Genomic DNA, 16,576 nt, shown 5'->3' on the forward strand with positions numbered 1-16,576 from the left:
ATTCAGTTCTCTTACTTAACATCATTTCAACCCCATGTATCCAGTAAAATGTAGCATGTTTCTCTGATGACTGGTTGAGTGTTAGCATATGGTAGTTTGAAGAGAAAAATAATATTTGAGAATCCCTTTCTGAAAAGTTTGACCTGTTGTCCTTGGAAGTGTGTCTTGAATGTGTTCTTTTACAATATGGATTGGAGAATCCTGATAGAATCATGAATAATGTTTCTTTCCCTATCACAGCAGATAATTTAAAAGCCCCAAATTTAGAAAACTCAGCTGTGACATCAAGAAGATAAATGAAAGAACCTGGCACAGAAAATTCTTACAAAGAAATAGCTTCTGAAGACATTAGCCAGTCTAATGTCCTGGACCCTTTTTCTATCCTTCATATTCTTGTCCCTCCCCAGCTAATCTTGTGTCAACATCCTAGTGGAAATGTTAGTCCAGGGATGCTTGAAGTCTTTCAATCAGGACAGCCTGAGTCTGGATAAGTTGGGAAGGAAAGGATCATGAAGGGGATTGTAGAGCTTTGGAGAGAAAATATAGGGAAGAAACCATAAATTCTATGCTGAAGAAAATTGATTAATATAGCACAGGGGAAAAAAGAAAAAAGGTGTCAGTAGAAAGCATAAGAAGACACATTTCAGAGGCTTCCCAGAGTCATTCTGTGGGATCTTTTTTCCACTCCACATCTCTTAACACCTTCACAAGCTTCTATGGTGATTTTATTTTTCAGAAAGAATGATGTAACACAGAAGAGTAAGACTGGTAAAGGTGAAGAATGGATAGTGAACATTAAGTTTCCTTGTATCGGTATCCCCTTTATCCTCAGGGAGCTGATTTGAAAGGATTGTCAGGGCTGAGGGAGAGGGCATAAGAATATTAGGTCTAATGAGAGGAGATGATTAATGACCAGCACATTTCCAGCAAGAATACCATAAAAATGTCAGCAAAGTCATTGTTTAAGAGGTAATTGAGGAGGAGAAATGTGTAAATGTTTGAAGAAAAAAAAGTGAATGAGTACTTTATAAAAAGAAATTGATTTCAGTCATTTGAGGAATGTGCAAAGAGCTCAACAAATTCTGCATGACCCTTTTTAAATAACAGTGAAGCTACTCCAAGAATGCCTAGAATGGCTCAGAAAAGCAATTTAACAATTAGTTTATGTATAAAAGAATTAAAAGGAGAAAAACTAAGTTGACAATTAGAACGTAAAAATAAAGCTCCAACAGTAAAAAATGATGAATTAGAATTTTAAAAAGAAAAATAATTATACTGGAAATGAGAGCTCTGCAAAACAACTTGAAAATAGGTTCTGTTGGATTTTAAAAATAAAAAATGACATGCTGAGAGGGAGAAAGCAGAAAGAATATTAATAGCAACAATTCAAGGAGTAAAACACAGGAAAAATTAGGAGAAGAGAAAAAAATCCTATATAGGTGGTAAGATAATACAAAGAAATTTGTTTAGCACTGATGAAGAGAGGGAGAGGAGAATTTTTCAGTTCTTCTCCTCTGCCTTTGGGGAGTTATCATTGAGGGACAAAATACAGAGGGGAAAAAATGGGATTTGGGTATAACCAGCAGAAAGAAAATATATGGCTTCATCATGAGGTGATCCCAAGGAGATAGGATGAAGGGAGTAGAAAAAGATCTTGGAGTGAATTGTACTGTGGAGAATTTGGATACTTCAGAAAATATCTTCTGAAGGGGCTGAGTTAAGATGGTAGAGAACAGACAGGACTTTACCTGAGCTCTTCCTGGCTTCCCTCAGAATCAATACCAGATCAAGCCTCTCAATTGATTTTGAAGTGATAACCCATAAATTTTTGGAGTGTAACAAATTTCCAGCAGAAAATATCTTGGAAGGACTTCAGGAAAGGTTTGCCTCAGTTGGGAGCATAGGGAGGCCCCACGTGAAGAATCTAATGGAAAGCTCTTAGCCAAAATATATTAGCATTCATTGCTCTGTTCTGGTTCAGAAGCCAGTGGATCAGCAGACTACAGAACACAACTACATAAAGCAAATAACGAACTGATGAATCCCAGCATAACAGGCAGGACTAGTCCTTGGTTAACCAACTTGGGGAGAAATCCTGCAGCATCACTGGCCCCAAGGCATTGTAAAAATCCCTGTAGTCCTGTAGAGGAAATTCAAAACAATTTCTCCTGTGCCCTAGGAGTAGACCTCAAATCTTTAAAAATGAGCAAAAAAAGCAAAAAAAGAGTTCTGACTATAGATAGCTATTATGGGAAGAATCAACTTAAAACCCTGAGAACACTAAAGGCAAAATGCCCCCCAGATGAAGACCCAAAGGGAGATATGAATTGGTCTCCTACTCAAAAGGCACTCTTGGGAAAATTTAAAAAGAATCTTAAATGAGAGAAGAAAAGTGGGAAAAGGAAATGAAAATTTGGAAAAGGAAACAGGAAAACACTGAGGAAAACAACTCTTTAGAAAATTTATTTGGTGAAATGGAAAAAAAAAATACTGAAGAAGACTACATCTTAAAAATTAGATTTGGTGAAATGGAAAAAAGAAAATAACTCCTTGAAAAATCAAATTTGTGAAATAGGAAAAAAAAAAAAAAAACATCGAATGAATGAACAAAGCAACACTTGCAAAAGTTCAATTGGCCAAATGCAAAAGGTGGTTAAAAAAAAGCTAACTGAAGAAAATAATTCTTTAAAAATTAGAATTGGACAAATGGAAATGAATGATTCAATGAAATTAAAAGAATCAAACAAAACCAAAACAAAGAAAGAAAGAAAGGAAAGAAAGAGAGAGAAGAACATGTAAAAAATCTTATTGAAAAAACAATTGACCCAGAAAATAGATCCATGGGAGACGATCTGAGAATTATTGGACTACCTGAAAACAATGATTTAAAAAAAAAAAAAAGAGCCTGGACATCTTTCAAGAAATTATCAAAGAAAATTGCCTTGATATCCTAGAACTAAGAGGGTAAAATAGCTATTGAAAGAATCTTAACAATCACCTCCTGAAAGAGATGCTCAAAGCCGGAAAACTCCCAAGGAATATTGTAGTTAAATTCCAGAATGATCAGTTCAAAGAGGAAATACTGCAGGCAGCCAAAAAGAAACAATTCAGATATTGAGGAGCCACAATCAGGATTACTCAGGATCTAGCTGCTTCTACTTTAAAGGATCAAAGGGCCTGGAATATGATATTCCAGAGGATAAAGGAGCTTGGTCTACAGCTAAGAATCAACTACTCAGCAAAACTGGGAAAAGATGGACATCCAATGAAATAGATGATTTTCAATGATTTTTTATGAAAAGACTAGAACTGAAAAGAAATTTTTATCTTCAAATAGAGAACTTAAGCATAAGAAGGTAAAAAAGGGAAGGGGAAAAAAACTTTTTTTAAAGATTAAAATGTTTGGTGCAGTAGATAGAGCACCAGCCCTGAAGTAAGGAAGACCTAAGTTCAGATCTGGCCCCAGACACTTCCTAGTTGTGTGACCCTAGGCAAGTCACTTAACTCCAATTGCCTTAGCTTAAAAAAAAAAAAAAAAAAAGATTAAAATGTTTAAATTCCTACAAGGGGAGATGATGTGTTACTCTTAAAAACTATATCTTTATTAGAGGTATACTTAGAGGGTGTAAGTATAAGTTGACTTTAATGTGATGATATAAAAAAGAAACTAGGGGTAGAAAAGGGATTGAATTGGAAGAAGAGGAAAGGGGAGGTAAAATGCGGTAAATTACAAATAGCACCATATGAAGAGGCCCAAAAAAAAATTACAGTTGAGAGAAAAAAGGGAAGGAATGAGTATTGTTTGAGAAAATATCTTCTATAAGACAAAGAGATGCATTTCAGTACTTCTTTCCATTGTTAAAGAGAAGATTTTTGGATATTCTGGAAAGATAGACTTGAGAGAAGGTAGAACTGCACTGCATAAGTTTAAAAAAGAGAAATAATTAGGAAAAACAACAAAAGTTACGATGAATCCTGCTTCCAAACCCCTCATGATTACTGAGTACTTTACTGAGGATGTATATGTATACATTTGTATATAAACATTAAGCAGTTAGTGGAAGATAACACAAATTTAATAATTTGAGTACTACACAAAATGGATAAGAAAACAAAACCCAAACAATTTGTCTCTTACAAGAAGTTAATGGAGAAATTAAATGGGGGAAAAAACATACTGGTAAAGAACAAAAGCTGTTATGCTTCAGCTGTTAAGAAAAAAGAGAGTCCGTAGGGAGCCCCTACAGGCGTTAGATGGTACAGTGGATAGAGCTCCTGCACTGAAGTTAGGAGGACCCGAATTCAAATCTAGCCTTAGATACTTAATACTTCCTACCTCTGTGACCCTGGGCAAATCATTTAACCCTAATTGCTTCACCCTCCAAAAAAATTAATAAGAAAAAGGGAGTCCAAGTTCTGCTCTCAGATGGACAGAGAGACTATAATGCTTAAAGGCACCAAAGATCTTTTGGGATATTATCAATATTTTACACACACACACACACACACACACACACACACTCACACACACACTCACACATACATACATAATACGTAGGTACATACATGAAATGATTTAGCAATTAAATTCTTAAAAGAGGAATTAAGTAAATTGTTAAAAGACAGTGACAGTAACAATCATTTAGTATACCTTTAAGAGTGAAAAGGATAAGGTTACCTGACCATTGTTAAATAACATACATGTATTTCAGTATATACAAGCCAACTTTATAAAATTGATCATATGCTAGAATAGAGATCTGCTTTAGAGAAAGATGTCACTAATTCTTAATTTTTTTTTTAATGTATATCAACTCCATAGGTTTGCTTTTTTTTCCTCTTATCTTGAAAAAAATTTCTTTACAACATTATTCCTTGCATGCAATTCTGTTCCGACTTTTCTCCTTCCTCCCTCCACCTGCTCCCCCAGATGGCAAGCAGTCCTATACATGTTAAATATGTCACAGTATATCCTAGATACAATATATATGTGTAGAACTGAACAGTTCTCTTGTTGCACAGGAAGAATTGGTTTCAGAAGGTAAAAATAACCTGGGAAGAAAAAAACAAACATGCAAACAGTCTACATTCATTTCCCAGTGTTCTTTCTTTGGGTGTAGCTGCTTCTGTCCATCATTGATCAATTGAAACTTAGTTAGATCTTCTCTTTGTCGAAGAAATCCATTTCCATCAGAATACATCCTCATACAGTATCATTGTTGAAGTGTATAATGATCTCCTGGTTCTGCTCATTTCACTCAGCATCAGTTCATGTAAGTCTCTCCAGGCCTCTCTGTATTCATCCTGCTGGTCATTTCTTACAGAACAATAATATGCCATAACCTTCATATACCACAATTTACCCAACCATTCTCCAATTGATGGTCATCCATTCATTTTCCAGTTTCTAGCCACTACAAACAGGGCTGCCACAAACATTTTGACACATGCAGGTCCTTTTCCCTTCTTTAGTATCTTTTTGGGGTATAAGCCCAGTAGTAGCACTGCTGGATCAAAGGGTATGCACAGTTTGATAACTTTTTGGGCATAATTCCTGACTGTTCTCCAGAATGATTGGATTCATTCACAACTCCTAATCCTTAATGTTTTGCCAAAAAGGGGGAGAAATCTGAGACAAATGTATTTATAATTGACCGTTTTCAGACATTTAAAAAGTTGTTGGTACTTATGCACCAAAAGCATTCTTCAAAATAAAAGCAAGACAGTATATCACTAAATTTAAAAAAAAAATTTTTTTTAACCATTATATCACCTACATTGTCCATTTTGTAGCCTTAACTCCATCTCTTAGCAGAGACCATCTCTTAAGAAGAAAAAAAGTTCAGCAAAAGTGAACCCACATATTGAAAAAGTCTGTTATGATCAATGTTTCACATCCTTGAAGACTTCTGCCACCCCTGACTTCTGCAGAGGAGCAAGGAGAGATTTTATTTTATAACTTCTTAGAATCCTAACTTGATTGTTATAATTTTACAGCATTCAGGCTTAGCCATTTGTTGTTTTCATTTATTTTGTTATAATTAGAGACAGAAATGGTACTGATAGCCAAAAAACAATAAAAGTAGAAGATAACTATAAATTAGTCTTATGAAAAATCATCAATGTAAAGTTTTAAATAAAATCATAAGAAAATAATTCAATATGACCAAGCTGGGTTTATACCTGCAATGCATAGTTGGTTTAATGTGAAGAAAACATAATATTGTTGATGACTTAAACCACATATGTAAGAAAAAACATGATTTTTCCATGGCTGCCGAAAATTTTGATTGAATATTGCACTTATTTAGAATTCTAGAAATGTTAGCTATAATTGTGAGAACAAAATCAAATATACAAAGAAGAGGCAAAACTATTTGTTTGCTGACAGCATGATAATATGATTAGAAAATTCTAAAGAATCAAGAGAGATTGATAAGATTAATAGATGCAGTAACAATAGATCGTAAATAGAAAATAAATCCATAACAATTATCAGTATTTTTACATACAATGCTAACAAAAATTAGGAAGAAATGATGATGAGAAATTTCACTGAAAATAAATGTAAAATACACCAAATATGTAGGTGTTAATCTATCAAGACTCATATAAGATTTACATAATTAGAACAATATTATATATGGAAACAGGTTTTACAGTCAGGAGACTTAGGTTCATTTTGCTTCTTACTTATGAAACTGGGAAAAACTACCTAACTTCCCCAGGCCTCTCAGTTTCTTCATTTGTAAAATGAGGAAAATGGATTAGTTAGCTTCTGAAGTTCCCCATGTGTTTTAAATGCTTCAAAAATAATGGGAGACCAAGAAATTTTAAAGAAGGGAAAGGGACCTGTATGTGCAAGAATGTTTGTGGCAGATCTCTTTGTAGTGGCCAAAAACTGGAAATAGAGTGGATGCCCATCAATTGGAGAATGGCTGAACAAATTGTGGTTTTTGAATATTATGGAATATTATTGTTCTGTAAGAAATGACCAGTGGGATGATTTCAGAAAATCCTGGAGAGACTTGCATGAACTGATGCTGAGTGAAATGAGCAGGACCAGGAGATCATTATATACTTCAACAACAATATGGATCATTTCTGATGGACGTGGCCCTCTTGAACAAGGTGATGAACCAAATCAGTTCCAATAGAGCAGTAATGAATTGAACCAGCTACACCCAGTGAAAGAACTCCGGGAGATGACTATGAACCACTACATAGAATTCCCAATCCTTCTATTTTTGTCTACCTGCATTTTTGATGTCCTTCACAGGCTAATTATACACTATTTCAAAGTCCGATTCTTTTTGTACAGCAAAATAACTGTATGGATATGTATACATATATTGTATTTAACTTAGACTTTAACATATTTTACATGTATTGGTCAGCCTGCTATCTTGTGGGGGGGGGGGGAGGGAAATTGGAACAAAAGATTTTGCAATTATCAATGCTGAAAAATTACCCATGCATTATTATTGTAAATAAAAAGCTATAATTAAAAAAAAAAAAAAGAAATAATGGGAGACTAATAAAAATTCATTGTTCAAGCCTGGGCTATGTAATCATAAGAATGACAATTTCCTGAATTAATTTGCAATTTATTGCTTTACCAGTTAGATTATCAAGGAGTTATTTTCTTGGAACTAGATCAAAAAAATGATAAAATTCATTTGATAAAACACAGTTCTGGAATCTTAAGGAAAATAACAAGAAAAGGCACAAATGAAATGAGTATTGTGCTGCCACACCATAACCTTTGATGTTATAAGATAGTAATAATCAAATCTATTTGGCTTAAAAAAAAAAAAAAAGAAAAATAGATAAATGCATCAGTGGAACAGACTAGATAAGCAAAAAAAAAAAATATGGTATGACTTGAAATATATATATATGTCATATGATTAAGAAGGAAATGAAATAAGGTTGGGCTTAGAGGGAAGAAAGAGGAAGTATACATAAGTGATAATCATGAGTATGAAATTAAAAGCATTTGCATAATGAAAAGAACTTTCTGGTGTAATTAGAAGAAAAATAATAGAGTGAGCAAAATATTTGCTTCAGATATCATTGATTCAAATCTGATACTCCACATATACAGGAAATTGTACCAAGTGGCATTCCCCAATTAATGATCAAATTATTTGAACAGTTGGCAAAAGAATTGCTGGCTCGAAATGACGATTTAAAAATATATTCCATATGCCCAAAGGGCTATCAAAGTGTGCATATCTTTTGATCCAGCAGTGGCTTTACTGGGCTTGTATCCCAAAGAGGTCATAAAGAAGGGGAAAGGACCCACATGTGCAAAAATGTTGTAGCAGCCCTTTTTGTAGTGGCAAGAAATTGGAAACTGAATGGATGCTTTTTGGTTGGGGAATGGCTGAATAAATTATGGTGTATGAATGTTATGGAATATTATTGTTCTATAAGAAATAATCAGCAGGATGATTAGAGAATCTTGGAGAGACTTAACATGCACTGATGTTAAGTAAAATGAGCAGAACCAGGAGATCATTATACATAGCAACAAGAAAATCATATGATGATCAATTCTGATGGATGTGGCTCGTCTTCAACAATGAGATGATTCAAACCAGTTCCAAATGTTCAGTGATGAAGAGAGCCATCTACACCTAGAGAGACTACTGTGGGAACTGAGTGTGAACTACAACATAGTATTTTCATTTTTTTGTTGTTGCTTGCTTGTATTTTGTTTTCTTTCTCATTTTTTTTTTCCTTTTTGATCTGATTTTTCTTGTGCACCATGATAATTGTGGAAATAAATATAGAAGAATTACACATATTTAGCATATAGGATTACTTACCATCTGGGGAGGGTTTGGAGAGAAGAGAGGGAAAACATTTGAGAGCACAAGGTTTTGCAAGGGTGAATGTTAAAAATTATGCATATGTTTTGAAAATAAAAAGCTTTAATAAAAAAAGAAAATGTTCCAAATTATTAGTTATAATAATAAACTTTAAAAGTTTGAGTCTTTGTCTTCCATTAAGTGGATGAGCAAAGATGAGAATATTATTGGAGAGGCTTTTGCAGCTCTTGCACACTTGTGAAATGAGCTAGCCATTCTCACTCTTAATTTGTAATTCTGTTAATAAAGTAATCCTGTTAATGAAATCCACTGAGTAATGGCATATGCCCCGAAGAAATCAAAGACAAAAACAACTGTCAAGTAAATATTTGATAACTATACCAAAGTATCCCTAAATAGCAACATTTATGGTAGCAAATACCTATAAACACCAATGAGTACTCCTCAACTGGGGAATTGCTGAAAATATTATGGTAAATGAATATAATGAAATATTTTACACATAAATTAATATGAGGAATTAAAAGAAATGTGGGGAGATTTAACAAACCTGTATTAGATAAAACAGCAGAACGAAGAAGAGTATACACAGTGACTGTGGCAGTGTAAATGAACAGATCACTTGAAAGAAGTTGAATTCAAATCAGTGAAAGGTCCCAAAGAAGAGAGATAATGAAATATACTTCTTGCCTCATGGCAGAGAAGTCAGGGCTGGTCAGGATATAATAGAATATACAGGATCTTCATATGGAATGTTTTTAATTCATTGGGTTTTTTGTTTATTTGGGAGGTTTTAGCCTAAGAGAAAAAAGTGAGAAATGATTGATATGGAGGCAAACTTATCAATAAAACATTTTTTAAAGGCATCAACTGGCAAAGAATATGAGAATTAGTTTATTGCTTACCATTGAACAGAAGTTAACCACATTATCTTAGAGAAAGCAAAATATATTTTCAAAAAAGTCAGATAACTTCATTGTTCCTTTCTCTTTGACTTCCTGGCTTATTTATATTCTTGTTGCAGTGTGGTTATTTTAAACCAACTTTCTTCTCTTTTGTTCTTGGTGGATATTAGGAACAATTGTTGATCATCATTCATATAATTCCTTACATCTGTGAAGTGTCTCTCATTAAGCTTCCACATCTTAGCCTTTTCTTTTTCTTTTTTTTTTCTTTTTTTTTTTTTTAAATGTGTGAATAACCTGTTTCCTTTGCCTTTGCACATTTCTTGTCTGTTTGATTTTTTTTCTTTAAATTATTAAGTGACTTATTTTCTTTCTGTTTTTCAGAAATGGCTCAGGGATCAATCAGCAGTGTATATGTCACATCATCATCAGGTTCAACTTCAAGTGGCACAAGGTTTTCTGCCAGGTGAAACCAGTTTATAAAATTAATACAAAAGAACATAATTTTAAAAAAACACTTTCGTTTTTAATTTTCAACATGTTTGGGTACTTTTAAGTGTAAAATTGACATACTGGTTAGACATGAGTAATTTATCCAGCTGTGCTACATCAACAAATTAGATTTCCAATTAGATATTATGGTTATCATATAACTTGCCTATGTTACATATATTACTTTCTTATATTATTTATATTACTTTCTTTTCCTAAAAAATTTCTCTTAAGTTACACAACTGATTCTTTCAGGCTTTTCTCTTAATGAATTCAGAACTTTACTTGTTGTGATAATAGTTACTCACATTTATGTAGCATTTTATGGGTTACCATAGCCAAAAAATTTATCACCAAAGTGGTTAAAAATGGTGATTTGCTATTTTCTACTTAACTGGTCCTTGGACTATCTATTACTTAGTCTGTAGTAGAAATATTTTAAAGCCTTATACTTTACATATATTGATTTCAAGAAATTGGGGTTATCGCCGCACCATGACAAATGCTTCTGAGAAGAATTTGAGGGAAGATATTCTTACTTCATGTGAAAACAGAAGAAAGAAGGGAATTCCACCCTAAGTGGAAAGATGCCTCATCTGCCTACAAAAAGCTGTTGAAGAAATGGGCTTGATCATACAAAGGAAGTAAGAAACATTACCATGTGTGGAATATCACGGATTACAGAATTAATTTATTTATTTATTTGCACGCACACGCACACAACTCAGATTTGTTAACAATGGAGAAGAGACCACCTAATTAAATCAACATATTCTCTGAGTTCTGTGCAAGAGTAAGAAAGGCGAGCATGCAGAAAAATGCATGGCGAAACATAATTCAGTAAAAAGGAATGAGAATCACTAAAGACTTAAACTGGAGGAAGCTAGATGTGCAGTGAATCGAGTGCTGGCCCTGAAGTCAGGAGGACCTGAGTTCAAATCTGGCCTCAGACACTTAATGCTTTCTAGCTTTATGGCCCTGGGCAAGCCTCAATTGCCTCAAGAGGAAATAAAAGACTTAAACTGAAGTTTCATACCTTTTATCGTTACCACTTTATTTGAGAAATGATTGGATATTGTTAGACATAGTACCAAGAAACATCATAAAAAAATTAAATCAGTGATAGTTTAGCAGAAAAGAAGACTTGTTTTTGATGTTGAAGTTATCCATGCTTGAAGATCTAGACCATTGACTTGTGATTATTAAACTTGGAGTAAGTAAAAACCAAGAAGAAGAAATAATAATGAGAAAAAATATATACACTATGAAATTGAAGCAACTGAATCCTGGTAATCAAAAATTATTAAAATGACATAAAATAGAAATGAATAAATACTGAGTATAATAATTTTACATAGATATTTAGCTTATAAATGAGCTATTAAAAAATAAATCAATGAGACCAGAATGTCAAAAACTACTGAGTTATATGCTAATTCATTTATATACATCTTTGTGAGTCATCTAACATGACTGAAGAACATTTCAATGGAGGTTTTAATTAGCAACAAGTGGGCTTTCAGTGGTGGGACCATTTTACAATTGACTCAAAAATGTAGAGAATATAAGACTGTGTTTATTATTAATTACACTTTTGCTTGGCTTCTCTGCCCATCCCTCCTTTTTTTCCCTCCCAAAAAACATTTTAGTACCTGGCACACAATAGGCACTCAGTACACTCTTGGGTTTGATTTTTTAATAACAAAATACCATTATATGGGCCCTTCTTTGACATGATAGCTATTATCTGTTTATTAAAGTCATCCCAGATTCCCTAAAAAATATAATAAAAGTAGTTTCCTTGGTGATATCATTTGAAGCATAAAATAGGAAAGTTTAAAATGATAGATGAGATTCAGCACAAAGTAAAAGCTGAAGTGGAATTCCCTCTGGATGATGTCTCCTACATGTTCCTTTTGATGGTTGGCATTGTGTTGATTACATCAATCTCTAAAGTATTGCTTCCTAGAAAAAACATGCAATTACTTTGAAGAATTTGGGTTGACTGTCCCCGTAGGAAAAATCTATGGGTGAAGAATGTCCATTGACCAGATTAAAATTTGTATTTGAATGAGCTCTTTAGAAAGTTATGTATATATATGGCAGATCTTACAGAGGTGTACATTAAACTCTTTCTAGAATGAGGGGAGGAAATTGGACTGGATTATTAGTAAATAATTAGAGTTCTTGTAATTGCCCCAAAGCAAAGCCTCATCTTTTTAATACTGTTAGCAGTAATGCATGGAACATGAAAGGTTCTAAATAATGTCACAAAGAAAAATCACAAGAGACTAGATATTTCTGATTTTTGCTACTATCTCCCCTCAGACAATCCCCTATAGGGGCAAACCTGGACCTTGAGCCCAAGAGCCCTCAGAATGGCAATGGTCCTCCCCATTCATTTCCCTGCATACTTCCCAGCTCATAGTCTCTACATTCTAGCCCAGCCTCATCAACCATGATCCAGGAAATCAATCCTTGTAGAGATATAAACTAGTGACTGTTTCTGCAGTGGCCTTGCCTTATCAAGAATCCATAGCTACTGAAGACTCAGCAATGAAGTTCTTACCATCAAAGTCTATGGCACTATCAATTGGTTCAGTTCATCATAAGAAATGTCATTTTTATCATGAAAATGACATTAAAGAAATTGTCCCACCATCTCTGCTTTGCCACTGCACCCTAACCTGTTCCCTTAATTTGCAGCTAAAACTTCCTAGAATATATGTATATGATCTCTTAATAAAATATAAGTTTTTTTTGAGAGCAGGGACTATTCTATTTGTATTCCTAGGGATTTGCACACAGGAATGATTTTTAGAACTAATTTTTAGAATCATTCCTGGAATGATTCCTGGAATCACTGGAATGAGTGATTTTCATTCATCTGTATCTAGTTCTTTAGAGATGGATGTTCCATACATCCATCATTATTTAAAAAATATTTGTGTTTAAAAGACAGATCTTTGCACCAGGAAAGAACGTGGCATCCCACAAGCCTTGTACAATTCCACAAATGCAATCTAACCTTTCTTTTTTACCTAGAAAAATCTAGCCCCTATGAATGCAGGTTTGACCCTCTAGGCTCTGCTCTATAAAATTCTCAATAAAATTCTTCCTAATTGCTATTATATTTCTCCTATTCATCCTAGAAATTGCCCTCCTTTTAGCACTACTCTGAATCATCTAATTACCAACAACCAATACTATGCTTACCCTATCATACTCCCTCATCATCCTACTCTCAGCGGTCTAGCATACGAGTGATTCCAAAAAGGTCTTGAATGAACCGAATAGGTTTTTTAAATCTAATTAAGATAATTGATTTTGATCTATAAATCATGGTTCTATCCTATGAATACTTTATGCTTCCTATTAAACTAAACCTAATTGTGGCTTTCCTGCTGGCCCTTATAGGAATCCTAATCTATCAATCCTATCTAATATCTATCCTCTTATGTCTAGAGGGTATAATGTTGTCCCTATTCATCTTTATAACCCTCCTAATTACTCACTTCCACATATTCTCAATATCCATAACCCCTCTAATCCTACTGGTCTTTTCAGCTTGCGAGGCAGGCATTGGCCTTGCGCACTTGTCAAAATCTCTGGCACTCATGGTAATGGCTACATTCAAAACCTCAACTTGATGCAATGCTAAAAATCCTTTGATTCTGAGTTCCAGCTCCTTGTCCACCTAATTCCTTGATAAAGAATATTATTGATAGATCAGTTTAATGGACTACCTATTCAGCTTCAAATTACAGTCTAGAATAGTGGTCATTCTTCATCGTGATTTTTCTTTGTGGATTATTAGACTGAACTATTTTGGTTGGTTGTGGATCTCATTGAGAAGATTTCAGCACTTGCTGTATCTAGCACAGGAATATCCACTATAGGAATATCAAGTAGATTTCTGTATAGGAATAATCTTTGTTCTGTTTGGATTCTGTGTAACACACATAATTCATGATAATGGTGAACACCTTTACTAAGTACACTCTTGTTTTATGGCTTATGAGATGTACCTTGTTAGAAAAAAAGTCTTTAAAAGCCCAACAAATTTAAATATGTGGACTCTGTGAAGTGGGGGGAGAGGGGAAAGTAATAGCATTTAATTATCACCATTTCTTTGAGATGCCTAATTTCTGTAGAACAGTTGCCCCAACAAGATCATCAAAATAGTCTCAAAGACCACTGCAGTATGTATTTGATTTCCTGGCTAAGCAGACAAATATGGAGCCATAAATAACACTAATTTTGAGTATAAGAGCATTTGCAAAACACATTGGGTGAGGATTATTGAAGATAGAGTTATCATATCTCAAAACAATAGATGATAAAACAACTATAATTTTTTATGAAAACCAGCTTGGCAAATCAAACTTGATAAAGTTGAAAACATAAAGCATAAATACACAAAGTTGAATGGATTTGCCATGCTTGACATAATGATCTTTTCTCATTTTTTTCAATGGAATCAGTAAGACATTTGAAATTAGAGCAGCTTGACCATAAGAAGAAGAAATCGGTTTTTTGCCGTGACAAAGTTTTGAAGGGATTTGAGCATCAACTTTCAGACTATCCCAAGGAGAGGGAAAAAATGAAAAGAAGAGAGAACATCCAGACAGTATTATTAAGGAAGAAAAAAACAGTTAAAAAATAATCAAGTATTTAACACATATATCTTTTTTTTTCCTATCTCCATGACCTAAACTGAAGGTATTCTTGAGGATCCCTCACGAAAAGAGCACGTATACGTACATAGTTTTCTTTAATATCTTCACTAATCTCATAATTTCTATATCTCTGAAGTCACATAATTGCCTAAAAAATATAAAGAACATTTGATGATTAAAAAAATCATTTAACTTGCTTACTTGAAATGTAGCCTATAAAATTAAAACAAAGTTTCCTTTATGCATATAAAATGATATAGTTCATCAATCCATTTTGTACAAAGAGTGATAGGACTAGATTCTAATCTTGCATTTGTGCTTGAGACCTCTCTAATCATGAGGAAGTCGCTCCGCTTCATTCAAGTTTCTTCATTCATAAAATGGAGTTGAAAATATGACCTAACTGGATTGTTGTGAGAGTCAAATAGGACAGGGATGTGTGTCAGGTGCTTTGCCAGATCTTGAAGGCTATGTGAATGTTATCTGCTATAATTATCAGGATCAAGGAAATCATATCATGAAAGAAGGGTTAGATACTCCAGGTCTTTTTCAGATATTCTATGTATATAGTGCTTCCAGAATCTTACTGAGGCCTTTCCAACCATAGCCAGTTAAAATGTTTTGACATGATGATCTACAGAGGGGAAGAAAAAAAAAATTAAAATGGACAAAATGGAAAAACAAAAATAAATGGACAAAGAAAACCTATTGCTCAACGTATGGCATGCACTTGGATGGAACCCCAGTGAGTTTTCTGAATACATGTCTAAATGGGAATTACATGTGACTTAGGTGAAGAATTGAATGAAAGCAGACAGAGTGTATTATATTTGGGACAATAATGCATTGTTTTCAACAGTCCCAACCATCTCCATAATCCACAAAAAAAAATTTTAAACACCATTATTCTCTTCATGAATATGACTTTCAGTCATGGAGCACCATGAGCTAGTAAATTGAAATTTTAGTTGACTGAAAAGGTGTGGGAGAAAACACATCTCACTATATTTTCTCATGTTGCAAACTACAACTTGTATGCAAGAAGCAGCTTCAAAACCATCATCAACAAATTATTGAAGATTAGCCTTGTAGGAATGAGAAATGAACACTTCAACATCTGCAGTGGTACCCACAAAATGCTAAAAGACTAGAAGTTCTCCATTGTATCAGGTAAATCCCCAATAAAGGATTTATATAAGCACATGGACAAGAATCTGAATGACAAATTATAAATAGGTTGCATTTTGTAATTAGAAAAGTTACTTATCTAATGATACTATGTAATCATCACTATAAACAAACAAGCTTTAGTGATAAGTCATTTTAATAGATCCATATTTGTTCTTGTGTTGTGGTTAGAGCAGTGGTTTTATAGAATAAGAAACACACTGGAAATCAAAAGAGCCTGCCTTGAATGCTTGACTTTGCTGCTTATGATTATCCTCATTACCGATTAAGATTTATTAAGCATTTAGCATCTTTTGTAGTATGTGCAAAGTGCCATATACTTGTATTTTGGGAGTCTACCAAATGCTTGTACTTATTAAAGTTTCTGGGTTTGTTTGATTTTTTAAAAAATGCTAATTGATTGTGTTATTTAGTTAACAGACATCCTGGGTAGCTTGCAGGAATGACTGGAGGAAATCAAAGTTGTCCCAGTATA

At 33.8% G+C, this 16,576-nt stretch overlaps 1 protein-coding gene across 2 annotated transcripts in view; it reads left to right on the top strand.

Annotated features, from left to right (window-relative positions):
* TFDP1 (transcription factor Dp-1) overlaps positions 1-16,576 on the top strand; it is a 131,640-nt gene that overhangs the window by 112,961 nt on the left and 2,103 nt on the right. For both annotated transcript variants that reach the window (XM_051984248.1, XM_051984249.1), the window contains exon 11: positions 10,127-10,208. In XM_051984248.1, the coding sequence (XP_051840208.1) occupies positions 10,127-10,208 (82 nt within the window). The remainder of the gene's footprint in view (positions 1-10,126; positions 10,209-16,576) is intronic.

The sequence above is a fragment of the Antechinus flavipes genome, chromosome 3 (assembly GCF_016432865.1).
Source record: "Antechinus flavipes isolate AdamAnt ecotype Samford, QLD, Australia chromosome 3, AdamAnt_v2, whole genome shotgun sequence".
Classification (NCBI taxonomy): domain Eukaryota; kingdom Metazoa; phylum Chordata; class Mammalia; order Dasyuromorphia; family Dasyuridae; genus Antechinus; species Antechinus flavipes.